Source organism: Paramormyrops kingsleyae, chromosome 22, assembly GCF_048594095.1.
Source record: "Paramormyrops kingsleyae isolate MSU_618 chromosome 22, PKINGS_0.4, whole genome shotgun sequence".
Taxonomy (NCBI): Eukaryota; Metazoa; Chordata; class Actinopteri; order Osteoglossiformes; family Mormyridae; genus Paramormyrops; species Paramormyrops kingsleyae.
In genome coordinates this window covers 20,344,180-20,371,563 of record NC_132818.1, presented here as the reverse complement: position 1 = coordinate 20,371,563, position 27,384 = coordinate 20,344,180, and the positions used below count along the sequence as shown (strand labels likewise).

The 27,384-nt window shown below is 43.8% G+C and overlaps 2 protein-coding genes across 3 annotated transcripts in view; one reads left to right on the top strand and one right to left on the bottom strand.

Annotated features, from left to right (window-relative positions):
• Positions 1 to 10,960, bottom strand: part of plekhh3 (pleckstrin homology, MyTH4 and FERM domain containing H3) — a 33,775-nt gene extending 22,815 nt beyond the window's left edge. The window contains exons 1-3 of one of the 2 annotated variants that reach the window (XM_072705107.1): positions 10,698 to 10,960; positions 10,217 to 10,313; positions 5,009 to 5,064 (exon numbers count right to left, since the gene is read on the bottom strand). In XM_072705107.1, coding sequence (XP_072561208.1) covers positions 5,009 to 5,064; positions 10,217 to 10,313; positions 10,698 to 10,729 — 185 coding nt within the window. In that variant the 5' untranslated portion in view covers positions 10,730 to 10,960. Of the gene's footprint in view, positions 1 to 5,008; positions 5,065 to 10,216 lie in introns of both variants that reach the window. The other variant, XM_072705106.1, reaches the window with a different exon arrangement.
• Positions 10,961 to 18,726: 7,766 nt separating this feature from the next.
• Positions 18,727 to 27,384, top strand: part of LOC111855906 (contactin-associated protein 1) — a 34,280-nt gene continuing 25,622 nt past the window's right edge. Inside the window, exon 1 of the mRNA XM_072705051.1 lies at positions 18,727 to 18,876. The gene's annotated coding sequence lies outside the window, so the exon portion shown is untranslated. The remainder of the gene's footprint in view (positions 18,877 to 27,384) is intronic.

Sequence of the window (27,384 nt, the reverse complement as noted above, 5' to 3'; positions counted from 1 at the left end):
TCATTTTCCTTCTTGGTAGTACAGGAAAAGCAAAATATGAAACGGTTAGTGAACCGACACATATTCAGACATATTCATGGATGGACCTTAGTTAAAAACCAGCAGTCAGTAGGTGATGAAACCAAACCTTATCAGTCCCCACACCCTTGAATCACAACATAAAAAACGTAAGTGGGATTACTCAAAACAAAACTCCCGTCGGATCCAAAGCTTAAGTGAGGGGAAGTCAAAAGCAACCCAGAGGAATCCTGGAGTGAGCATGGACTTCCGATTTGAACGGTGGGAAAATGGGAATCCAGCAACTGTGACGCTGCCCTGTGACCTTCCATCCGAAAATAAATCTGTTTACTCAAGAAGTCTGCCAGAGAATCTCTCAGGACCGAATTACACACAGACAAAAGAAAAAAACAAAAAAAAAACTGCTAAATAAATATATTGACGTGGATTTAAGGGGAGAAACCATGAAGATGTGTATATACATCTTCATATATACATACAGTGTGGTTGGCTGATGAGAGGGACAGACCAGAAAATGTATATAAGGAATCACAGGGTTTTTGATAAGATAATAGGTTTTGGATAAAATTGTATTATAGGGAAAATGAATGTGGAAATTATGTAATGGAGGCTATATCAGCAAACATGCCTCAAGATTAGTTTCAGTTCTTAAGTCTTAATCGGCGATTTAAACGGATGATATATTCTTGCCACCAGTGTGGCACGTTCCAGGGTCACCGGGTGCCGTGCCGCATGTTGAACCTGTCCCCATGTCTACTCCTCCATATTACCCAGCTGCCCATTGAAGGACAGAAGTGAACAGGGCTGAATTTATGGCGGGGGGGGGGGGGCAGTCCCTGGGCTAGTGTCGTCATTGGGGCCCCTACCTACATCATGAACTGCTGCTGTAACAACCAGAAAAAAATAAATTCTGGGAGCCCCTGGGCTAACAGCCCAGGTTAGCTAGTGCACAAGTCCAGACAAGACGAGGAGATGAGGGCCACCCGAGGCAGAGGACAAACACACAGGCCGTGCGCCCCCTGGCATCGCTCGCTATCGCTAACCTCAGTTCGACTCGGACGGAACCCAGTTCCTAAACTTCTCAGAACCGCCGTCGCTCCAGGCGCGGCGTGACATTTCACGAGTTTTAAATGATAAAGCCTCTTTCAGGTGAGGAGACTTGTTTTTGTTTGTAGAACAATGCAAAGGTAATAAGCTGACGACAGGCAAAGTCGAGATGAGGGGGGGAAAAAAAAGTAATATCCTGGGGCATTTTTCCAAGGTAATACACAGACAAATGTCTCCAACCTGACCACTGCGGAGTGGGGGCCCCTGGCTGTCTGGCAGGCCGCCAGAAGCCGTCCCCTGTGGGTGGTATGACTCCACCAGCTGTCGGCTGTCCTCCGGGGCTTGGGCCTGTGCCTTCGACATCGACACTTCTGGCTGTGACTGCTGTCACAACCCTACAGGGCACAGATGCCTTAAGAGGCCTAAGAGGCCGTCTCAGCCGCAGCACACGCTCACCACCAGGCAGGGCGGGCAGCATCGATTAATAAAACCCTACTTATTTTTTATATTTTATTGCCTCTACCTTCTTCAGAATGTCGGTCTTTATTTCTTAATTTGGAGTAATTTATTATTATTATTCTAACTTATTATTCTTTTCTTTAAATATTAATTTCTGAAGTATGGCAATGTTCGGTTTTTCAGGGCATTTTCTGTACTTTTGTCTGCGCAACGTTTACTTTGTTTGCACTCTGTGTACCGTCTTTGCGCCTCCGCTGTTTGGCACTATATGCACGTTCGTCTGTGCACACCGTTCTCGCCTGCTGCATGCGCCAGAATTTTCCCGAGATCAATAAAGTCCATCTTCATCTTACGGCTGCATTATTTAAAAGAGAGAGACAGAGAAAGAGAGAGCAGAAATGTCCTTGCATAAAAAAGTGTGAAAGATTTCTTTCCATTCTTAAAAGGCAGGTTAGACTGTAAATAATCGCGATATTCACTTGTTCGTTCTTCAGGTTGTTCTAAATGACATTCTTGCCACCCCTCCTTTTTCTTCGTCTTAAACAATGTGACATGATGCACGCATTCAGAGCCTGCCCGTCCCTGCCACTCCCTGCAGTGTCCCCGTTCCTCCCCGTTCCTGTTATTGGACTGAGTCATCTTATGGCTCTCTTCCCTGAAGAGCACTTTTTTGCTCGATGGCTCCTAATGATAGAATTCACACTAATTTTCCTCCATCTTGCCTCCTATCCCCACCCCCACACCCCATAACCTGTGGCCTGCCGTAATCATGGTGCTCAGCCCTCTGTTTACAGTGCTCTTTCCCCTCGATTGGGATCTTCCTAGATTAGCCCTGAGCTGCTGACAGAATGAATCACGCAATTGAAACCATGTTAGAGTAAAAGCTTCAACTAAGGATTTTACAGCAACGTGCTTATGGAAAAAACAAATAAATAATAAATCTGATATGTATCCATTTACCTTAAAATTAAGAATATATAGTATATATTATATACTAATTCCATTCAATCAATATTAAATTAATTAAATAATTATAATAATAAGATTTAAATCAAGCCCTTGTTGGTTTAACACCTAGAAAGGCTGAAAGGCAAATAGATGATTTGGAACCAACAAGACGTGGCTTTGTGCAGCTGGGATCTGACAATCATTCTTTCAACAGCTGAATGAAAACTTATAAATAATGCAATTAAGTGGGTGGTAGAAAATAAACATGGTGGTTTTCCAGATCTAGGGTTGAAAAACGCTGCCGTGGAGGATGTGGGACGCGAGGGTGGGAGATCAGCAGAGCAAGTGTTGCCGGCCACACGCCCCAGCCAGGACCAATCCTAAGGTTACGGCGTGGCCAATAGTAGCTTCTTTGTCTAACGGGTTATTATCTTGCTGGCCAAGCCTGCATGCTAGGCCAATCCAGTACACTGAGTGAAGGAGTGTATCATACTACTGAATGGTCCCCGTAGGTTTCTCTGGATAGCAAATTGGGTCACTGGGGTGGGAGAGCCACAGGGTGTGATTGCATGTGTACGTCTCCCCAAAGACTGTACTGAGATCAGGTAGAGCAAAGAGTCACAATAAGCAATAATAGAATTAACAATACACTGGAGTGTATTGTTACACTAATTGCCACAATTCTTCTGTTCAGCGCTGCAAGGGCTCGAGGTGATAAATAATTAACCCTATTAGTTATTAGTGATGCATTACCATTTATGCAAGAACATTCCCCTCAGGCAGTGAGGCTACTCAATAGCTGATCATGCTATTGGTACGGACAGTTCACACATTTTACATATTTACACATTTCATTACGCTTCTTTATTTCTACATTACTATTTTATGTATTTTTTTTTTCCAGTTCATTGCCTGCATCTACTAATGCAGGGTTTCTCAATCCAGTCCTTGGGACCCCCCCCCCCCAAAACAGTACACATTTTCGCTCTCTCCCAATTCCCTGGGAGTTGAGAGGGAGCAAAAACATGGAACGTCTGTGGGGAGGGGTCCCCCGGGACTGGTTTGGAAAACACTATACTAATGTATGTTGTACTGTTATGCATTTGATAAACTTTGACCTGATCTGAGGCTTGGTGGCTTGAGGAAGTGCACGTTTCGACTGGCTAACCAACAAGAACATGCAGGTTTAGCACAGCACGTATAGCACGGATTAAATACTCCATATCTAAAACGCAGAATGTAAACCAGCCATACATATACCTGTATATATGTATTTACAATGGAGTGGCGCAACCGATCAATCTTGTCCGAATCCTAAGTCAACAGTCTTCAAGTTAAAGAACATTTGCAGGTAGAGGACAAATCAAGGCCAACACTACAATTTTAAATGTTGAAGATACTCAGGGAAATGTTATTCTGTGCACACCTAACACGTTAACTAATATTCCTAATGACCCACGTTGCATTTCCGTAGAACCCCTACCAATGAACAGTGTGGCACAGAGACATGGCTGGGCCCCCGAACAATCCTGTGAAATGGACCTCCCCTCGGGGCGTGGGGAAAGGGAAGGGGGAGGGGGGGGCACTTACGATAAAATTTGCCCTGCCACTGAGCTAACTTTATAAGGGACTAGAAACAGCACTCTATAATAAAGCTGTTAGCGGCTTCACGTCACGTTCTTAGCTGATGTGGAACTGAGAAAGTACATCCAGTGGGCGATAGTCTTTCCTGAGTGACACATCACTCCTCAGACTTGAGAGAGAGTGAGAGACAGTGGAGCCATGTCTACCTATGTGCGCCATACACACTTGGATCCACAACTATCCAGATGCCAAGAACACCAACGAAACAACAGAAGTTCAAATTTTGGTCATCTCTACATGCATCATACTAAACTTGCAACTTTAGAATATTTTTCATAAAGCACCCCAGTCCTGTATCTACACAATACCAATTATCTCTCTCATTTAAGCCTCATCTGAGCCAGTACTGTAGTAACCAAATGCAGCCCACCACAAAAAAAAATCTACTCTTGACAGAATGTTACGTGGTTAACATGTCATGTTATTTCCTCAAAGCCAGAAGTGGTAAAATACTGTTCCAAGATATTATGGCTTTCCACTGAGATAACGTCCAATTGACGAACAAAGACCTGTCTAGGGGTGATGTAATTTATTACTGGGCGTCACCGCAGGAACAAGCCGTTTCAATCTAATCAATGCTCGGTCAAGGTTTGCGGCAAGAGATGTCTTGTATAACACTGTGGAATGATCCTGCTGGCCAGCATTTCAGTAGAGGTGTTTCTCAGATCGAGTCGACTCCTTAAGCGAAACACCTTTCTGTAATTAATCCGCATATAAAGACAAAGCCCCAACATTGACAGCTTCCGTTCCCCAGTCACATTGTGACAACTTTTTTTCTTTAGTGGGCAGCGTCTTTTGCGAATCTGACAATCACTGGAACTACGCCGTCAACTGAGAATAATATCGCTTTTAAAATACCGAACATACACAAAAAGAAAGGGGACCAACTCACCCATTCGTCCCATTGGCTGCGCGCACAGGCTGAGTAAATGTCACCTCCAGAGGGCCCTAGGGAAAGAAATGTCAAATTACAGCTGACTCCAGTCTCCATCATTTTAAATGTATTTTAAATTAGTAACTGGAACTAGCAGCAAATAAAAAAATGCTAAAGTCCAGGAGTACTCTGGTTCACAGACCGGGACACATGAATAATCGAAACCAAGATTTAAGAAAAGGTAAGAAAAAAAAACAAATGAGAAAATGGAAATCTCAAAGGAACTCTACTGTAGGTTACAAGGGGATCACCATGACTAGGAGGGTCCTGCATAAAACTCTTCTAGAATAGTGTTTCCCAGCCCAGTCCTCGGGGACTTACGGACAGTCCACATCTTTGCTCCCTGAGAATTGGAGGGAGCAAAAACATGGACTGTCTGCAGGTTCCTTAGGACCAGATTGGGAAACACACTTCTAGAGAGTTCCATTCGAGGCCATGTTGTTATTCAATCCCTTTACAGAATTTTAAGAATGAGTAAGTTTGGGGTTCCTGAAACCACACCCAACCACTGAGTCCTGACCCATAGTTCCATGGTTCTCTAACTCATTGACATTGAGCATAACAAATGCAGACCTATGAAATTCCCTCTAAGTGCAAAAATTGTTGTTGGCACCACTGACTGTTTACACTGGAGCTGGCACTCAGAAGTATTTAAGATACTTCTCAGTATTCAGCTTCACGGAAGCAGGCTATATTCCTGCCTTGGTTCTGACCAAAGACAATCCAGCTTTGAATTTAGGACGAGCGGATTGCAGGGCAACAGGTCATGTGTGGTTACAACAACGTGGACCCAAATACTCCCACGGGCAGCAGTTGTACATACATCCATTTCCCCGCCTCTTAATAGTAGACCGTGCTGTGTTTTCTGGCAGCCACAATACATGGTGGGGCTCTTTTCGTAATGATCGGTCTGAATTCACAAGAACGAAGTATAAGGAAGAAATGACAAGCCAAACACATGGACATAATGAACAGTGGACTATTTTGAACCTCTTCTGTTCTTTCCCCTAATAATTTACAGTGCGAAAGTCCCCATTGTGGTTGCAGTGGCGCTCAAAACAACATACAGACATCCGTTGATCCTGTGAGGATTGCTGCTGTAATACTTGCCCATTAAGCTCACATTCATTTTGAGCAGTTATTCCAGAGGTACACAAACTATGTAATGCGCCCTGCATCAGGACAATGTGGTTCACAGTTTCTGTAAGCAGACAGATTTGTGCTTATCCCTTTCCTTTTCACACAGACTATCTACCTCTATTAAGGTGGAGATCATGCAGGTGGTTACCTCATAATAGGTGGCTGCATTTGACTGCACTTATGCCTTTAAAATGAGACAATAAGCAACTCAATTCATAGTTACCAATACTTCATACCCTAGCACCTGTAAAACTGTCAATGTTTATGTATAGGTTAAAGAATCAATGAAATAAGTTTAAGCTGGTACTAGTAACGTCCTATTATGAAGAAAGCACCTCCCAGTTATTCATCATGCAAGCTACTGGCAGTGCAGAGACTAAACTGGAAAGAAATAGCAGTAACGGGAAGACTTCTGTGTACAAGGCAGCTTAATGAGAACTAGTAATCACAGACAATGAGCTTGGAGCTCTACACGGCACCACCGAAACATTAGTGCCAACCTGCCTCCTCTACTTCCCGTTGCCCAGGAGATCCATGCCAATTTAAGACCAAACAATGCAATTATGCGGGTCAACAGCAATAGGAGAAAGTGCAGCCTGTTGTGCCTGAGATGGAAAAATCCTTATAAGGGATCGTGTAATCCTGCAACATGAAAAAATTGTAAATTGAAATAATGGAATCGGACGTGCAAAAGAGCTCATTACAAAATGGGCAAATGTGAACCGACTGCCTGTGGCAGCCTAGCATTTCATAATTCCCTGTTTGGGTTCTCTTGCCGCTTAATAAACTTTGACTGATTGCATTCCTATAAACTGCCCCCCCCCCACCCATGTTAATAAAACATCATAGCTAATGAGGGGGGGGGGGGGGGAGGAAGGGGATTGCATGCCAGTGAAAATCCTGGCACGGTAGTCTGTGCCGGAGGAGGCCGGCTGGAATGGCAAGGCATGAGTCACTCAGGCCCGAGAAGGCGTGATGCATTCATTCCATGGCTGACTTCCGGGCCCCGTCTCCAGGGAGGCTGAGTAACCCACAGGAAACGCTCCAGAGCTGCCAGCGCCATTCTCCAGACCAGATGTGCAGCCTCTAGGAGATGGGGACAGGATCGTGGGCCAAGTGCAGGCCATGGCTACCGCCGGCGCAGGTGACAGATTATAATTAGTGCTGCATCGGCCGCCGCCTGGTTCTGGTTCCTGGCAGCCATGAGACTTCTGGTCAGCTCCAGATACTGTCGTAATATAAGCACCCTGCTTAGCCGTTTAGGTAGAGCAAAGGGTGAGGAATGACAGACATCACCACCTCGGCTAATGTGTCACAGCACAGAGCTCTTTGGCTTACTGGAACGATCTGGAAGTTGTCCACCAAGCACTCAGAACATGCAATCTGGAATTTATTTGTGCACCAAAGAGACAGGGTACAACGTGTCATCTACATCACTAGAATACAACTTCTCATACCTGGTTTTAACTTGTAGTCAACAATCAGGTACAAAAAAAATGTACTAAAGAAACAAAGTGATTTTTCCACTGTGACAATCAACGTCAGTGAAATCCTTGGGGTCGTGAGGCGTTCAAGATTTCAAGAAAGTTTCTATTAGTTCCTGTGACATACTCCAATACGCTTATGCAACACATGGATATCGTTTGCCCTTCAGCATTTTCAACCATCTGTCCATCAGTGGGAAATAACTATACTCTGAAATCACTCTTCATCACTCATGGCTCAAAAAGGAAAGATCTGGATTTTTAGATGTCAAAGATCTCCTGTACCATTCCAGGCAGGGTCAGGCCAAGGACAAAATGTTCATCTTGTTTCTATGGTGCTTCAACTGACTCAAATCTGTTGCTACCGTCATTGCAAGGACAGGTTTGAGACACACAAGGATGCCAAGAAAGATTGATCTGGACTACCATGTTTATTTCCAGGTACCCTGTCAAAGTTCAGATGTCTGTCTGAAAGGTAGTGAAGCAAACAAAAGCTCAGTATAAACAGAAACTCAATACGTCAAGCTAGGAGTAGGTGTGAGAAATGTGGTCTGGGATCCATTCGAAGACTCCAATGGTTGAATCACGTAGACATAACAACTCACAACAATCCTGCCAATACCAATATATAGACAGGACAATGCAAGCCCCTGTTTTTAGAGCTGATCAGTCTCTATAGCTCATGTTACTGGGTTAGATGGACGGAGGGGTCAGCAATCTGTTGAAAAGAGAGGTCCGCTGTTCAATCAGCTGCCCACTTGTTCTCTCTGGCCTTCCTCTGTCTTGCTGACGTCGGTATCATCTTTGGTTCCTGCCTTGGAAACTCTCCAAGGCTCCTTGTCTAAATGAATTTGCCTTACACTAGGTCGGACAGACGCAGCGGAACACGGATGGGAGAGGGAGGCCTGCATAGCAAGGGCCAGGGTGCTGAGGCAATGTTTCTCCAAGCCAGTAGGGGCCAGTGAGAGGGTTTTGCTGGGGGGGAGGGTATTAGTGAGGCTTAGCAGGAGTACGCTGGTGAACAGTACAACACTAAAGTGTGAATTAAGCTAGATGAGAGACAGGCTGGGCAGGATGACGGCTCGCAGCGTCCTGCACTGTGGGTTTGAATTCCGCCCAAACTCCACTGGGAGTATTCGAGTTTCTTCTCAATATCCAAACATGGTTCAAGTGGCTCCAGAAAGACTTTTGCGCACAACTCTGAGGTGAAGTTTGCCTGTGTTCGGCTCGAAAGCCCCGTTTGGAGTGTAGCAAGTTTTCTGGGATGAGCTCCAGGTCATGACAATCCTAATTAAATATGCAATTACTGAGCACTAATGAATGAACGACAGAAACTCCGAGCTTGCCAGACGAACTCCAGGTTCATTTATTACTGGATGATTATTGTCCCAAAACATTGCATTTTAACTGTGCTAACCAGTAACATACTTTAGGAAATTAGGAGATTTAGACCTATGGAGAGAGGAACCGTTTCTAAATATCAGTCAAAAGAATTATTGTTTGGGGTTGTGATCTTAAAAGACAAATAACTCCTCTCTTGGGTCTCATGTACCTCATCATATTAATTTCTCAGCCAGGATTGGATGAACAAGTATCCTCACAGATGTCATTTGAAAATGAATAATGACTTAAAGTAGAACAACCACTGCCTCTCACAAATGAATGAATCTTACTGGAAACTTTGTGCTCCATCCAGTCAGATGACAGACAATGAGACATTTTTTTTAAGCGAATGGAGGGCTGCCAAAATTCAAATTCATCATGCATATTCTTGCCTAATAACGTTACAAATACTGCCAAATGCTACAAAGATACAAAAACTGATTAATGATAGACTAATGTAGTGATGCACAGTCATCATTCGAGTAACAAAACGCCGACATTACAAGTAGCAGGTGTAATAACATGTACTGTATGACTCGAATGTTATAATATTTAAAGCGTACATATAAATTTAATAAGAACAGGACATGTCATTAAAGCGGTTAGAGTTGAGTCGAATGATTTATGACATAAATCCGGTAAGAACAGTATCGGTGAGCGTTATCACTTTTTTCAGTGCAGGGGGGGAATAATTTATTGGTAGTGAATCTGTCGAGCGGACCAGCAGGAAATTGAAATGTGAACTTTCCGGTTTCGGAGGCGACTTGGCTGGCCGCTCTTCGGCGCCACCTGACTTAACCACCTCGCTCGAGTTAAATCTAAATAACAAGGCGAGCGGGGAGAGACAGCCAGCGAACGAGCGTCTGTTCACCCATCCGACCGCACTGACAACATCCCGCAAATTACTCGCTGCAAATTATTTCGGGGATTAGCAACATGGAGCATGCAAAGGGTACACATGTAAGAGTAGAGTGCAGTCAAACAATTAATATAATTCCGCTTTTATCATTCTCCGGACAACTTTTTGAGCCATCTTTTGCTTCGAGCTTTTCCAGCTTATGGAATAAAGCACATCGATACATTTTACTAGGAGGAATATTAAAAAAAGATGAATCACAGGAGATTTATGTGGATAAAGGTGAGGCTGCGATGTACCTACCCGTACGCTGCACGCTAGCTCGTCCTTGCTGCGCAACTCAAAGGATTCTTCCTCTTCTTTTTCCCCATAGTCTCTCCCAAGTAAACTGAACCCTTGCCTGCAGCACAGAAGCCAACAAAATCCTGGGAAAGGCATTCAAGTAGGGATAACCTGGGAAGCCTTCGGAGAACGCGAGCATCCACTGTTACTCCCAGTGCGCGTGCAGTGAGTCAGGAGGTGGCGCACACCGCAAAGTCGCTAACACCGTCCGAAAGGGATCGTACCATCCGGTCTGTGTCTGCTGTCCATAATAATTCCCCGTGGGTATAAAACAGATAGGCATGCACTTAGAGCAGATTTTTCCTCAAAAAGAACCTAGAAATATACGTAAAAACGTCAAGTATAGTTCAATCAGAGCTGACAGCGGCACACAAAACGACTTCCCCCTGTGAAAAGTGGTCACTTAAAGTTACTTTTCCTCAGCAAACATTTCACTGTTTACCTGCCGGGGCATCTTGCTGACCGCAGAGACATAAAATAAAAAAGTAGTCAAAGAGCAACCTGGAAAGGGTTCCTTTTTTAAAGGATATGAAATCTCGTCTCATGCCGCACAAAAAGAAGTTGATAAGAGAAACACTGCTGACTCGCACCCTCGCGAGTTCACAATTACTCAAAAAACACTACTTGCTTCTCTATTAGTATTACCACACATCGAGTCCCTCCGACAGAAGTGCACGACGTCTAGAAAAACGCGTGCGGGATTTTGAGTCAACGTATGATGGGCGTGGCCTCAAACGCCGGGCACCCAATCGTGGCGCACGCCCCACTATTTCCACGCCCCCACCGGCCTTTCTTTCCGCGCCGGGCTGTTGCGTCACAAGCAGGCACGAGCTTCGTTTGCATTGGAGGAGGGGAGGTGACAAAGCCAGATGTGAGCGTGCGAAGACCGGCTTCTCTCGCGCTGCCCAAGCTTTCCTACCTTTGGACGCGTTAAAAATATAATCAATTGACATAGACTATACATAGATTGCTGACATATATGTATGCATAGCTACACTGTAAAATGTTTCTTTAGTTCTTTCCTTCAGCCAAGTAAAAAAAAAATATTTTTTCATTTGTAAATATGGGAAATTGAAAATTTAAATTTCGCGACATGGTACTGTATATACAGGGGCGGCGCTAGAGATTTTTTTTTGCTAGTTCTGTGGGGTTGCTTGACTTTACGGCGAGGGTCCCCTGAAATAATTTAGGTTTTCCCCTTAATGTGTCGGTCGTCACAGTTTAAATTTCACCGGAACACCCCCCACCGACACACGTGCACACGTTTTATTAATGTATTTATTTTGCAAAGGGTAAATTATAGCATTCACACGTAAAAAAACCAATAGGGGTAGCTACAGCACCCTCAAGCCCCCCCCCCTTCAGTGCAGCCTCTGTCTATATATCCATGATTTCTTTTTAATGATGAGGGTGTATGAAGCAATTATGGTAAACGGAACAATATCTAACTGCTACAAATACCTCCAGCCCCCCTTCACCCCACACATACACACATAAAACCAGGGTGTACCCCAGCCCTAGGGCCTGTGTTGGGATAGACTTCATGGATGGATGGATGGATGGATGGATATATGTAGTAAAATTAGCTGAGCATGATGGCTTTCAGTTGATGTAATATGTTGATGACAGAGGAGATCCTGGCTGGGTTGAAAGCTTTTTTGAAATTATACTTCTTGTGATTTTCCAGTGCTAGCAAATCCAGTCCCCGTGGGCTACAATTGCCATTTGAATAATAATTTGGTCAGTTCTGAACCGAGTCAAAAGAATGACCATCAACTTTTGAAGGATAAATGGATAAACTTAAATGGCTGTCTTGTGTATTCATTGATGTGGCAATGGGTGGTTAAGAAATGAGTTTTAGACTGGAGCACCGGAGAGGAACAGGAAGAATTAAAGGAGCACTGCATCGCAATGAGGTGCAACACAACTGCCTCTTTGTGATCTGGATCCAGCACGACACAAGTGGGGAAAAAAAATCCAAGATAAGTCAACAGGCCCTTTCTTGGAGGTGTGTGGGGACTGTGCAGCGAAACCACCAGGCTCAGAGGTACTTTTGACGTAATGAACAATGTCTGCCAGGGATCATTTGCCAGAAATCTTTGGCCCTTTTCGCCCTTTCATTCCTGCTGTGATATAGTGAACAAAGTTCTATCAAGATCAACAGAGACTGTGCAGCACTGCCTTATAAATAAAAACTAAAAAAAAAAAAAAAAATGCATCTGCATTTCTTGTTCTGTCTCTCAATGCACTCATCTGATGGCTTAGCTAAGATGACTGGCTTTCAGTAGGATTATCACAAAACCCTTCCTCCCAGTATTTGCTATAGAAGCAATGCAAAGCCAGTTAAAATTTTGGACCCCCACAATTCTGAGGTAAAAGATCCCTGTCCAAACAGACACACACTCAGCAGGGCCTCCCTGTTGACCTAGCTCTCTGCTATGTGTCCTGACATGTCCTGTCAGTGGTCATTGAATGAGTATCACCCCTCCTCCAACCATTTCCTATTCAGTTTGATGCAGGAAGCACTGGCCCCCATTTGCGTGCAGCTAGTGCTCATGTTTATAAATCCAGGATCTGTCTGTAAAGAACAATCACATCAGTTCCACACAACTGGCCAATGAGGGAATTCTGAACTATCTCTTCTGTCTGCGATGGTTTGTCGTTTTAACTGGCTTTTGTTTAACTGTCATTTGATGCAGTCGATAAGCCGTCTAAATCACGGAACCGTTCTCAAAAGCTTGTATCCTAGCTGTCGATTAGTCGTGTTTAGCTAAGTCCACTGACCGTTGAATGAACGTTTTTTTGTTGTACCGTGTATTCAACTTTTTTTTTCTGCACTGTTATTAAAAACAGACCTAGTTAAACCAAATTAGGAGATGTAATTACAGGTTTGGTAATGAAACTATCGCTAATATGTCCAAGAGACTTGGACTCTGCAATCTAGTGGTTACCTTGATTTGTGGTGGCAGCAGTTAAGGGTCTGAGGTTTTCAGTGATGGAGTCTGGGTGGAGGTGGGGGTCGACTTGAGTTCCGGGAAACTGCATTTTCTTTTTTGCTAAGGCTCTGCCTTGCGTGCCTGGAATGTCCACGTTCTCCTTCCATTCCTCCTCTGGCGTCTTGCCTGTCATTGATTCACAGTTGAAGAGCCTTGTTTAAAATCAAGGCCACAAGGGCAGCAGGTGCGAATCCTGGCCGGGTCTTTGACCATAATCGGGATGGTTTCCATGTAGCTCCGTGCCTGGAAGCGGGAAGCCAGAACCTGTCAGAGCTGTTTGGTGTTAAATAGACAACAGAGCAAGATCTGAGTCATCCTGGCCTGTGCTAATGAGAACAACAGAAATCGGGAAAATGCTGCCAGATTTTAAATCAGTACTTAAATCAACGCTAAGTCATACAATTGTTTTGATTGCCAGGAATGAATCAGACTGGTTCAGAGTTTTTATAGCCAAGGGTAAGAAATAAAAGATGAACTGAAATATCCTGTTTAATACCCTTTGACCCCAAATAACTGTTTTTGATTCTCAGAATGTTCTACATTTCACGGCCGGGAAATTTGCAGTATATTTCTGTAGTGAGAGAAAATATAATTATAAACCAATCTCTGGATGTTTTGATTACTAAATCTCTCCAAGCGTTGTTCATTCTTACTTTAGTTTAACAAAGAGCTTCCTGAAAATTAAAAAAAAAACATATCCAAATTCATATTAGCTGGAAGAACAGATAACCCCTTTCATCAGATTGTGTTCAAATGGTCTTCCATAATTACTAGAGGTTACATGAACTCAATAAACTGTCCACTATCCACCTATTTACACTTTGACCAGTCGGGGTCTGATTATTTGACATTGTCACTGTTTATTATTTAACCCAGACTAGTTTTGTTTAAATACGGAAAGATAAATCAAGCAAAAAAAAGAAAACAGGGATGAGTTTGAAATCATTGGTTGTTGCTGTTCATTGCACCCTTGACCAGGAGAAGTTTTCAAAAGATGGATGGATGAATGGATGGATGATGGATAGATATTGTCTGCTCTCATAAGATACCTCGAGTTACTGTACATAGTGTTTTGTACTGAGTATGTAAATGGATGTTAGTCTGTCTTACAATGTGTGTCTGATTATGAATGTTAATTTGTGTGCAAATGTGCACGAAAGGGATTGTTTATGAAGGCAATAATGTGTCTGTTTTTCCATGTCTAAGAGTGTCTTTAAAGATGTGTGTGTACGTGCAAGTGTGTGTTCAATGTGGCACGAGCGTATGAGCATACAGCATTTCACCCTTTCAGACGCATTACGTTCCTCGATGGGAAGCAGATGGAGATCTCTTACTGCTGGGAACCTTCCTTTATGGGGCACTTGAGCCCCTGAAAAGGTCAGTGCTGTTGGAGTAGAGACTGTGTCATGATCCAGAGAATTCGTGTGACGTGACTACCCTGATAAACGCCCAGGGTGCAGCGATTTTACAGTCACGGCAACTTGCTAATTACTTACAGCATATACCCTTTTTTTTCCATTTTCCATTTTCATCAAAATCTTTCCACTGATTGAGGATTGTGCAGAACCAAAGGGCCTTAAGAGGATCGGGTCAAGAGATGTGCTGAGTATCCCTGACAGCTTGAATTTGGCGATGAACTTTCATTTCATTTCATTTAGTTTCATTTCATTTCATTTCATTGTATGTATGATCATATGAGTTTCCGGGTGCATCAGCATGTTGAGAATATCCAGATTGTTTTGTAATAAGTCGTTGTATTAAACTAACACTCTGAAAAATCCATCCGTGTCTTTGTCTTTAGGGCCACTCTTTACCAGAATCTCCAGTCCCCCTCACCCCCCCCCCCACCCCCCCATCTGACAGCAAAGAAAGGACATCAAGGATCAGGGTTAAAACTGGCCAATGACCTGCCTCCCCCTTCCCACGCACACACACCCCTGACAAGAATGGGTGACCCTTTTTGGTTGCCCTTGATTCAATTTTTAGGAATTGTTGACACACAACTTCAGCGCTTTTCATTAGTAATGGCTTGATTCACTTGGACAGTTGGTACATGCTAAATTTGTGCCTGTTTTTCTCTTGGTTATAAGCTTGATTACACTGCTCATATCCCTATTTACTGGTCGGACTGTGATGGCTGTATGTGTAACAAGGCCCTTGCTGCACCAGCTACACTGACCACAGACTGCAGATATTTATCTATAATGACTGTTTAGCCTGAGGCTGTTTATACATGATGGCCATGTGCCGATGAAGGTCTTTATGTCATACTGGTACAACAAAGACTAAACAGGCTCCCTAGTGCACTGGCACGACTCCCAAGCAACATAATATAACAATCTATTGTTGATCTTACAGTTCTTTGGTGTCACATCAAGCTCTTCAACCAACCAGCAGGTGAAGCTCAAAAGTAAAAACAAAATTTTTTCAGAAAAAAAAACAAAAAAACACTGGAACACTTTTAAATAGACTTTTAAATAAGGTAAATTCTTGATTTTGTGAACCAGCAATAGGAATGAATATCCAAAAAAATACGGAAGCCGTGGAAGTGCTTTTTATAAACCATCCCGACATGAAAAAAAATGTTCCTTGATAAAGAGGATAATAATTTATACTCGTAGTGTAATGTACTCGTACTCAGACTTGTTCACCATATACAGGAAATGAATATAGCAATCATTTTGAATACAGTTTCTGGACTGGGAATTTCACTACATCAGTCTAATTAAAACTGTAAGTTTTGAAAACCAGATATGTTGCCGGATAGGTTACGTCATGCGAACATTCCGGAAACCTACAGCTCTTTGCCCAAAAAGGAGAACTTAAAATTGCGGGACTTAATGGATTTTTGGATCACTGTGCAGCAGTGCATTTCCTGAGCTGTCGCTATTGTTCTCTCCTAGGTACAAGAAGCTGTAGGTCATACAAAAATGAACAGGAAGAGTCACAGGTTCACGGCACTGCATGTGTAAGTGAGTAGTTGTGTGTGTGTGGGAGCATCCATGCACAATGACCATCATTATCGTGTGCCTGAAATAGACTCTATTTGCTGTTTCTCCCTGCCAGAGTCTCCTCTTTCTATCTGTTCAGCAGCTAGAACCATTCCGTGGTCCGGAACAATACAGAAGTAGGCCCAGCTCACAGAAACCTGTTGCAGATGCTATATTTTTGGAACGTGCATTCTACCCACATGAGCTGACAGATCAAGAAGGACCACACTTTTTTCTATATATGGTCACAGAGGCTAAAGTTCTGCAAGGGTGGAAGTGGTTACTATTTACAGATTTTTGCTCTTAAAGAGACGAAAAAAGATTTGCGTTCTACAACTAGAAGGGCCTGGATTGTGCAGAGCTGCTTATAAGATTGCCTCTCTCACTGTGTCTCAATCTTTCTGTCCTGGAGTTTAGATGCACTGAATTTCTGCCAGGGGGTGTCTATACATGATATGCCCCAAAGTATGAGTGTGCTTGCTTGAGGTTGCAGCCCCCAAGGCCTGCAGAATGAAATCATACGCCAAGATGAGGGGACTTAAGCAGGTTCCTCGGAAGAGCTTGAATCGTCACGCTATGGTGTTTTACTAACATTGCTATGACAACGTGGAACAGTGAGGTCATATTATGAATGAGGATCAGAGGGACAGAAGAAATAATTTAGTTCAGTGGGACCTAGACAGAATAACAAACCAGAGATATCAACAATGTCAATTCTTCACGTTGGATATCACTTTATGCCCATACATTAATCACACAACTGCATGAATAATTTTTCCAGCCCACCAACTTCATTATATTCATATTGAATGGGTCTTTCTCTCTCATCTGCTCTATAATTTAATTTCCTCTAATGTGAAGACGGCATTTAACAGGAGAATCCTTCAAACGCTGAACAACAAAAAAAACTGCGGTCTTGTTTGTGAGATTCACTCTCAATAGTAATTTTCATATTAATGCACACAACAAAACGAAGAAACACTTTATACTTAAGAGGAAAATCTGAAAGCTCTTTAACAAAGGCTGTTTTGCAAACTGCACACAGATTAACTGTTTATAATCTGTTTATAATCTGTTAACAAAAATAAGCTTCACACATCTATAGGTCCAGACCCGGTGCTGTGAACATTAAAGCTTTTATCTGTCTTTGATACGTTTCCACATAGAAGATGGACCAGTCAATGTGCTTCCATTGAGGTGAAATTTTTACTTTGGTTTGACCGTGAACCATGAGGGAAAGTGAGCATCTGTTAAACGATTATTCGTAGCTGACAGCTAGTATGACGGGGTAAGGAATAGGAAAGGAAGAGGAAAAGCGCCCCCCCCCCCCCCACACTGAACTTTTGACCCTCCCAATGTTGAGGTATTTATAGCCTCTGCTCAGGTCCAGCTCTCAGTATAGCATGTGGCCTGGATGAGAAGGGAGCAGATTTACAGGCGAAAGCTTCTCCGCCTGACTGTAGTTCTGCTGTTTTTGGAAATGCGACGCGAAAAGCTATACTGAAGGTTTGGGGCACAAATGTCCGCAGATAATTTAAAAGTGATTTAATATGTTTAGTATATCAAGGATCACATAGCGAGGAAATATGACTTGTAACTGCTCGGTGAGGTGATAGCAGGATGTGGGATATATCTGGCTATACTGAACGTGGCCAGGGCGAGAAATCGTAACTCTGGGGGCAAGTGTACGAATGCGTAGAAGATCGAAAGTGTGACAGCATTTATCCATACCTCAGTTACATAATAGAGTATGCAGTGTAGCTTTTCAACTCATAGGCTATGCAGTCTGATAAATGCCTGTTAATCATGGAAGCTCAGGCTGCAAGATTTCATGTAAGAGATTAACCCTCCATAGCTATGTCTAGATACCCTCTTCTGTCTGCATCTGCGACCCTTTCTGGTGCTCCTTGGCTGGCTTTTCTGTTTGTGGGGCAGAGCTGGGGTCTAGTCATGGTGGGGAGGGTGGGGGAGGGGTGGACGTTCTCTTTCTCGGAGGTCTGAAGTAACTTATGGTGCAACATGGGAGAAGAGCTTCGGACCAGTGTTTAGTTTCCACTTGTATGTATACGAAGCAGACATAAGGCTCAGTTTAGCACATTTAGATGATGGGAAAGCAGGATACTAGATTTTATGAGGCTCTCCACCTCAAAGACTTTAAAAAGTCAACCTAAATTTTGACAAAATAATGATTTTTGCCAAAATGCGATTACGAACCTCTATTATGGTTATATGTTTTTAACATGTAGCGTGAGGTGGAATCTTGCAGAATTCCAAGCAGGCCTCCCCATATTCAACTGCCCCTCTCCAGCCATACCTCTAGCGACCGAACACTGGTTTATAACTCTCATAGACTATCCTCGTTGGCTTCCCCCGAAAAAGAAACACGAAACTGACGCCACGCGGCAGATATCTAAGTGAAAACCTTGGCTGCAAAAACAACATCCAGGAAGAGAGGCTAGGTTATGGGAGAAGTGAAGCCCAGCAGAAGTACAGGATGTTGGGTACGGGCCCGGATGAAACATCGAGAGTAAAAAGGAAATGAACATGTAAGGCAGCTGAAGAATAGCTTCTTTAGCAATGTTCAGGATTAGCTATTTAGGAAGGAAAGCAGGAGATAAGGTTTTATAGAATTACGGTAAGTAAAAGGTTCTGTCTCCTAGCTATTTTTAGCTCTAAAATAGTGTGTAAATCTCTCCCTGCAGTTTACCAGTGGATCTGGTTGCTTTCATGAGTATATCTGACTGTATGCCAGCTGCTGCCTTGTCAATCGTACTTAGAGTGGGGGGGGGGGGGGGTTGATTTGGCAACAGGACTGGATGCCAGGTCAGGTGTCTAGGCTTAATGACCTTCGCCTTTTTTCTGATTTAGCCAATCTTTTTGTTACGGAGTCGGGTTGCATGAGACCGTGACTGGCTTTTGTGTATTTAAAAGGCACACACCTGGAAGGAGATCGGGAGGGTACGGCAGGGAACCAGAAACCTCCGCCTATTTTTAGCGCCCCCGCTGCTGGGAGGCACTCGGGCCCCCATCGGTCCATTCTCACACGTCGCACGTTTGCTCCGTACTTTGAGGCGAAAGCCTTCGCTTTTCCAGCCTTGCGCCATCCATCAACGATGCGGTCGCACTACTTTTTCAGACCTCCACTGGGTTAGGCAGGCGTGCACCTGGCTGTTTGCAAGGGGGCAGGCCTCTGCCAGATCAGGCCGGGGATTCCTGGTACCTCCCCGGTGGGGTAATACCAGGAACAGCCTGGCTACGAGGTCTTTACCCCAGCTGGCATGCGAGACCATGCGCCCTCACACCTTGCTCAGCATTATGATGCCGTCTGTCGCTGGCTGGCGATGGGTTTTCCACAGGGACCACAGTTATGGGAGAGTAGAAGGGGGACATAGAGTCGAGGGGCCGGCGGTTCATGGTCCGGCTTTGAGAGGACGGGCTGTAAAATGTGCTGCTCAGTGGAGCAGGGGAAGCGTCAATGGGAACCATCAGCTAGTTTTAGGGTATCCAGCAACCCACAGCCTGGGATCAGTACATAAAGGGCAGAAGTTGGGGACAGACTAAGGACTTACAGATAGAAGCTGTTGGCCTAAGGGAAGATTCCTGCTGTAAGCACAAACCCCAGATGGCCTGCTGTCAGTTGAGGGACTCTGCACATTTCAATGTGCATTTCCTGGCAGGGTAGGTCAGCCCACCTTCCAAGAGGTGGTCCATGGTCCAGCAGGACAGGTGTGTGCGTCAGGTTTCAGAAAGGCGTTCGGGGCCTTGACCAGCCACGCCCGGACATATGGCCTCTCACCATAAACGCCCGCAATTAAACACGCAGAACATGAATCCTGGTTACAGTTACAGTCGCAGTAAAGTGCCTAGCAACTGGAATTGTGATGTAACCCACATTGTGGTATAACCCAGGCCGTGGTTGAAACAGTATGGGTTGAACATTACCTGGGGACGCCCAGCTTTCCCCGGATGGGGGCGGTGTGGGGGGGGGGGGGGGGGGTAGGAGAAAGGAGTGCTTTGTGATTGCATTGTGCTGTTACAAAGTGGGACTGTTGGAAGAAGAACCCGCAAAGATGTGGTGGCAATGGAAGTATGTCTGAAAAGTTTAAGGTCCATGTATGAGCCTGTGTGTGTTTGTGGGCATCAACTTCAATTTCAGAAAGGTCACATACTTCTCTCTTGCCCCCCCCCCCCCAGTCCATTCCATTGCTAGGCAACAAGACTTTTTCCAAGAGCAAAAATATGAAGGAAAGTAGATCTCAGTGTGGTGGTTTTCATTTCCCCGCGTCTTTGGGGCTGAATGCCCGCACTCAATCTGTCCCTGAACTGTCCGTAAATGTTACTCACAACCTTCGCCTCCCTCGATCAGAAGACAATGACCTAATTTTCTCTGGATGACCAGAAGAAGCTGAACGGGTCCTCAGTTCACAGATAGGTCTTCTTTGAGGAAATAAAATATAGATGGCAATGTCACATAGCTAAGAAAAGGATTTAAATATCTCGAAAATGTAGTCTTGACAGAATAAAGAAGCATTATTGCTGAAGACAGTTTGCTCCACCCCTACAATGTTGAAGTTTAACCACTTATGATGAGACTTTCAATCGAGCTGACATGAGGAAAAGGCCAGACCAGCCATGCTGGACCGGAGAACCTGACTGAGGCATGTTGGGATATCGGCGGCAGGGCCCTGTTGCTAGACGGACCCGAGGCTTTGTGGAATTGTAAGGAATCAGCTTGTGTGGAGATGGGGGTAGCGGGGAAAGGGGGGGCTGTCCCACTGTCTTGGACATCTTGGACTGGGGCTGGATTTAACACAGAAACGCTCTTTGTTTTCTTATGGGATCGGCAGGTTAACACACAGGAGACTGGAGTTTCACTATCCCCTCGCAGAATAGACTGTGGTTCCCGTTCACGTTCTGCCTGCATCCGTTCTAAGCTCCCCCTGCATGGCGACATGAGATTTTTGTTCTCTACCTGTGTTGCCAGGCAACCCAGGCCTGCATGGCCAGAAGCCTCCTAGACTTTGAGGGGGGCTAAGCCTTTACTGGGCTGATTGAAATGGGTCACGTCCAGGTGAGGACTGGCCATCGGGAAGTTTGAGAAGTTTTCCAGTTGGCCAAACTTTTTTTTTAATTCTATCCCCTCCAATGAGTGTTGGCCAAACTTGGGAGGTTTGGTCCTTCTTCCCCCACCCTGGCTTTAAGTAGCTTATGTAGCAGGGGTGTAGCAGGGGTGCACAACAACCCATCGGTTGATCTCGGCATGTTTACAGGTCGATCGCGGGAAACGATTAATGGATAATGCTATTATTTATTTGGTGGAAAACCAGTTGATTGTGACCTGCAAAATATCCCAAAGTCAACCCTTCCCAGCAAATTCCTGGGCTACTTTTAGTTCCCAGTCTATTCTTGCCCACATCATTTAGCGTTAGGGCTAAAAATCCCCTCAGACAGCCACAGTACCACCCCTGACCAGAATCAGCTTAATTCACCAGGAACAGCCCCGGTACAAGAAATTTGTCTCGGCCTGATTGGTCACATTAAAGTAAAACAAAATAAATGACAAAAATAGCATAGCATAAAGTAGTAGCATAGAGCAATATCCGACCACCAATGGATGGGTGTTCGGATGTCTATATCCCCCATTCATTTCTGCTTGATTTCGTCGCATTCAGAATGAGGTCACGGCCTGACCTTGTCAAGCTGTTATTGCCTGGTCTGAAATTTACACTCGCCCTTCCACCTACCGTGTTTATGTTTCACACATACAGCGAAATCCAGAGAGCCCCAGTGTGTATTTCTGACACGTGGTAACAGCTCACACACCGGCAGACTCGACCGAGGAGGGCCAATCAGGAGGGCCAATCAGGAGGGCCTTCACGCTTACCTGGTTAATCTCATTCCTGACAGTCCCTCCGTGTGACACCGGCCCCCCCATGGGAAAGAAGCGGCAATGCTACCCTGGAGAAACAGGATCTTATCCTGAGCTGTACGATGTGGTTCTTCCTATTGAGAAAGGGGTGTTTAATCAGTAGAGAGATGACCTTTATCACAAGGGACATCTCTGTGTTTGCTGATACTATGTAGTAGGCAGATACTGCATGGCTTTATAGTACATGGTGAGTAGACGGCTCACATAACGACGCTCTTAAGGTCCCACATGGATCTGGCTTTTTGTAGAAAAATTGTAAAAAATTTTTGTTCTGTGCGGTGCATAAATTAGGTAAATGTAAGCACTCTTAAATCAGAAATGCAGCCCCAATAGTAACACAATTTGTTAGATTGAATAAGAACTTAATAAACAAGCACTGTTTCGTGTATTTCAGAGAGATTTTGTTTCATAGAGCACTCTGGAATGCTACAACGCCTTAGAGACTGTAGAGTGACTAAATGCACATCCCTCCATTTTAATTAATTGTGTGACTAAATGCACATCCCTCCATTTTAATTAATTGTGTGACTAAATGCACATCCCTCCATTTTAATTAACTGTGTGACTAAAAGCACATCCCTCCATTTTCGTTAATTATGTGACTAAATGCACATCCCTCTGTTCCAATTAACCGTGTGACTAAATATACATTCCTCTATTTTCATTAACTATGGGACTAAATGCACATCCCTCATTTTAAATGAACTGTGAGACTAAATTCACATCCCTCCTTTTCCATTTACCATGTGACTAAGTGCACATCCTTCCATCTTCATTAACCTCTTATCCAGTTACAACCCTTTATAGTATGGCATACCCAGCAGAGCACACTTACAAAACCCAAAACCCCAAACCCCTCACACAAACCAATTTAGGGCAGCTAGTTTTATCTATAGAGCGATCAATGCAGATGATCCAGCAGGGGTGAACTCCACATGTACAGAGATGAAGCCAGATTGAAGCCCACAGCCTTGAAGCCCCAGAGCCCAGAGGCTGACGTCGCCGCTGGGACGGACAAACAGTTGTGCAAACAGTAGCCGGCTGATTCCTTAACTTGGACTCCGCTGAAGGAAATTACATCTGGTTGTCAGGGCGACATGGTTCAACCACTGGGAAAAAGAGGTGTAGATAAGGGTGGAGACAAAAAACAAACTTCAGGATAAATTTTTGCTCCCAACCAGAATTTAGGAGCTATGGGGGATTTTCTGTACCCATCTTCCTGTTTAGGGTTACTGGTGGTCCAGAGTCTGTGCTGACAGAAAAAAGGGTATAGCCCTGATACGGTTTTGTTCCCCAAGGTACAAACAGCATTAATGTACCCCAATGGTACAAATGTTTCTGTACCTTAAATTAGTCTAAAAGGTACATGAACCTACAGCTAGGGCTGCCACCTGCCCAGGATCTTCTGGGACCATCCTGGATTTTGGTCGTCTGTCCTGGAAAAACCACTTTCATTCTGGGACACGGAATGTCCCTATAAATTTCCCTTTCAAACAGACCTAAACAAACCTTTGGAACGGTGTCGCTAGGTCCAATATTTTCGGTTAATGACTGGGAATCGAGGATTTTATGGGACTGAGGTGGCAGCCGTTGCTAAGGCAGAATTGGAAGACCCTCGGGGGTACAGCCCCAGTGGATCCCGGATATAGGGGATGCCTGAAAATGTAAAAAGTTTTATATTACTTAAATATGTTTTGCTGGAAGTATGATAGTTTATCGTATCAGGGATCAGGATTTTAATGTTTTTTTTTTTTTTTGCTCTTTATTTATAGAGTATGTGTATAGATACGGGTAAACAACTAAAAATCTGTGTAAATGTGGCTGAGTCATGAGTGATGTGGAGATGTCAGTATGGCAGACAGCTGCGAAAGCTGCCGCATGCAGCCTTGTCATGTTTATCGCTTGTCAACATTTGTCAGCGACGCCTGAGTCTGCTCTGAGGGAGTTCGTCTGTTTGTTCTGTACCCTGACAACAATGTTGGCAGTAACCCTAAAAAAGTACAGGTGGACGCCCTAACTGTGTTCTCCAGTGACTCTGCTTGTAAACATTTTTTTGTTATTGACCTGTGTCACTTGTAAATGTCGTGTGAGACTGCAGCTGCTGACTGGAGCTGATGTGGAGTTTTAGTTTAGTGACCTTGGGGGTCAGAAGCAGTTTATGAAAAGGAAAATGTTTATCATTGGCAAAGGGATGTACAAAAATTTAACTCAAAATAAAAAAGTGATAGACTGGCATAACAAATTCACCGCTAAATAGAGCGACATTTTTTGAAGACTGTAACTTTAGCGCCATCTTGTGACTAAAATATTTCGTTACATAACTTTTTAATTTGAGTAAAAAAACTGTTAGATCGAAAAAAAAAATCGATCTAACAAATTAAACTAAAAACTGCATATTTCATATAGACTTGAGATTAATTTCTTTTAGGTTCTAATACATTTGTCACAATAAAATTCTGTTTTATATTAGATTTAATCTACAATTATTATAATACAAACTAAAGGGAAACAAACGAAAACAACAGAAAGACCACCGTTAACGGCTGTATTTTACAAACATTCACATGGGAAGCGTTTTGCGGAATTTCGAAGCTAACAGGAATAGTACCACAACGTGACAACAAACATAAAAAAGGCAATGCGTTAAAGTCTGTACGCAGGCTAATTTTGAATTATTACTATTAGTGCCACCTAGTGGTCATCCAATGCATCGCTCTTAGGCCATTTGTTGATTCAACACATAAGGGATTCACAAAAAAAAAAAATTGCGCAGGGTTAAATACACAGGTATTCAAGGGAGCTAAAAATGAATGAGAGGAAGCCTTTTGCTTTCTGGATGCCTGCATTTTTGAAAGTACAATGGAACTGGCAATGATTAAAACGGACAGGAAATGGAAAATGGAGAATTCACAAGTTAATAAAGGCATGTTCAGGCAACTGAAGAAAAAGCGAACAGCTTCAAAGTACCAATAATCAACGGCAGGCAAACTGGAGCCTTGAAATGGGGCAAATGATTGGAGTTACTTATCAGCCAATTAGAGCAACCAATTACTTATCAGCTGATTAGAACACCCAATCACAAATCAAGTGACACAGTGGTTCCTGTGAAGTAAAAAAAAACCTGGTGACATGTTTATAATAACAACTGATGTCTTTTTACATACTCAGCTTCAACTTAAATTCAGGTCACTTAAGCAACAGCTTCGGAGTTTCCAAAGAATAAAGCAGCATATTGACGGCTATGTGGTGATCAAAATCATAGCTACAGAGCCAAGACAAGACATCATTTGTTGCCCAAGGGAGGACTGTTGTGCTTCTGATATCATCAGAAATGGCTTCAGCAATCCAAGACGCAGACGATAGTTCTGTTCATGCAGCTGAATGCTTCCCCTAGTTAGGGTCACATGGGGATCTGCAGCCTCTACCCACTTTGTGCAATGGGACACAGTCATGCTGGAACCGAAAAGAGTTCCTTCCTCAAACTGTTCCCACAAAGTTGGAAGCACAGAATTGCCAAAAATGTCCTGGTTTGCTGAAGCATTAAGAGTTCCCTGCACTGGAACAAAAAACCCATATCATTATCCCCCTCCACAATGCAGTCAGGCAGGTAACATTCTACTAGCATCTGCCAAACCCAGACTCGTCCATCTCACTGCCAGACAGAGAAGTGTGATTCATCACTCCACAGAACACATTTCCGCTGCTCCAGAGTCCAGTGGCAGCGTTGCTTTACACCACTGCATCTGACTCTTGGCACTGCGCTTGGTGATGTGAGGCTTGCACGCAGCAGCTTGGCCATGGAAGCCCATTCCATGAAGCTCCCAGTGCACTGTTTTTTGTCTTGGGGTTAATGCCAGAGAGGGAGTTTGGAACTCTTGCTGTTATTGAGTCTGTTATTTTATGTGGTCTGCCACTTCATGGCTGAGTTTCTGTTTCTATTCTGCTCTGTCTAGCAGGGAAGAAATTTCACAAACTCACTTATTGTAAAGGTGGCCTCCTATGTCAGTACCAGGCTTGGATTCACTGAGCTCTTCTGAATCACCCATTCTTTCACAAATGTTTGTAAACCTGACTGCATGGCTGGGTGCTTGATTTTACACCCATGTGGCGAACGGGTCTGAATGAAACACCTGAATTCAGTTATTAAGAGGTATGTTCCAATACTTTTGTTCATATAGTGTGTAAAACCATATTGTGCAATGTGAGGTTAGTAATACAAACCCAAAGAACGAAGCTTTTGGCGCCCTCTAGTGATAGTATGAAGAAGCCAAATTGCCCACATTTCCTACTCTTGCTGCTAACGCCAATGACGTTTTCTAATGAACAACAACATAATGCAAAACCAAAACTGCAAACAGTAAAAGAAAACCCTTCGATCCTTGTAAAAGACTTGCCACCGCACCATGCATTACAGAAAATTCGAAAAAGAACTTTTTCCAGAAACACTGACTTTGCATGGACTTTTGCTGAATCCAAGATTGAATGTAAACATGAAGACTGGAGGCCAAGGCTGATCTGGGGCAACAGCTAATTCACAAAGAAAGCAAGATACTATAAATGGCTGCGTGGCAAATGCAAAAGCCTGTAGTTTATCTTGGCAAAACACAGACCCAGGAAATGATGTTTGCCACTCACAGCATTTAATTGAATGTTTCTGTTTCTGTGTTTGAGTTACTGCAAGGTCCAAATTAGGAATATAGGGTGTAAGATTGCAGCAACTATGTTTTACTTACCGTTACAGAAGATAGCAGGGCAGACCAAAAGCTTTGGACGCCCATACACTGTAACCTATATAAGGACTCTACAGAGGGCCGTCAGATGTCTTTGGCCCACGACCTTGAAATGGTGCAGATGGCGTTCTGAAGAGATGTTGCAGCTGTCAAAACAGATAAACGACATGTACCACATGCCCCAGGAAACAGAACAAAGAGCATCTGGATGGGAAAACACAGCTTAAGTTAAATAATCACAGAAAGGGTTCCTGTTCGGAACTGGCAGGACTGCAGCCAGAACTGAGTTTGGGGAGGGGAGGGTCCCTTGGTAGATTTTGTCGACCTGGGGGGAGGAAGTAAATTCTTTGCACCCCACACTTTCAAATTTCCAAAATACCTCTTCAATGGTCAAATCCGTCTAAAATCACATGGAAGTCCCAGGAGCATTTAGCTGCCCCCCCCCCCGTCAAAGTCACTATTGCAGAAACATGCAAAAAAAACA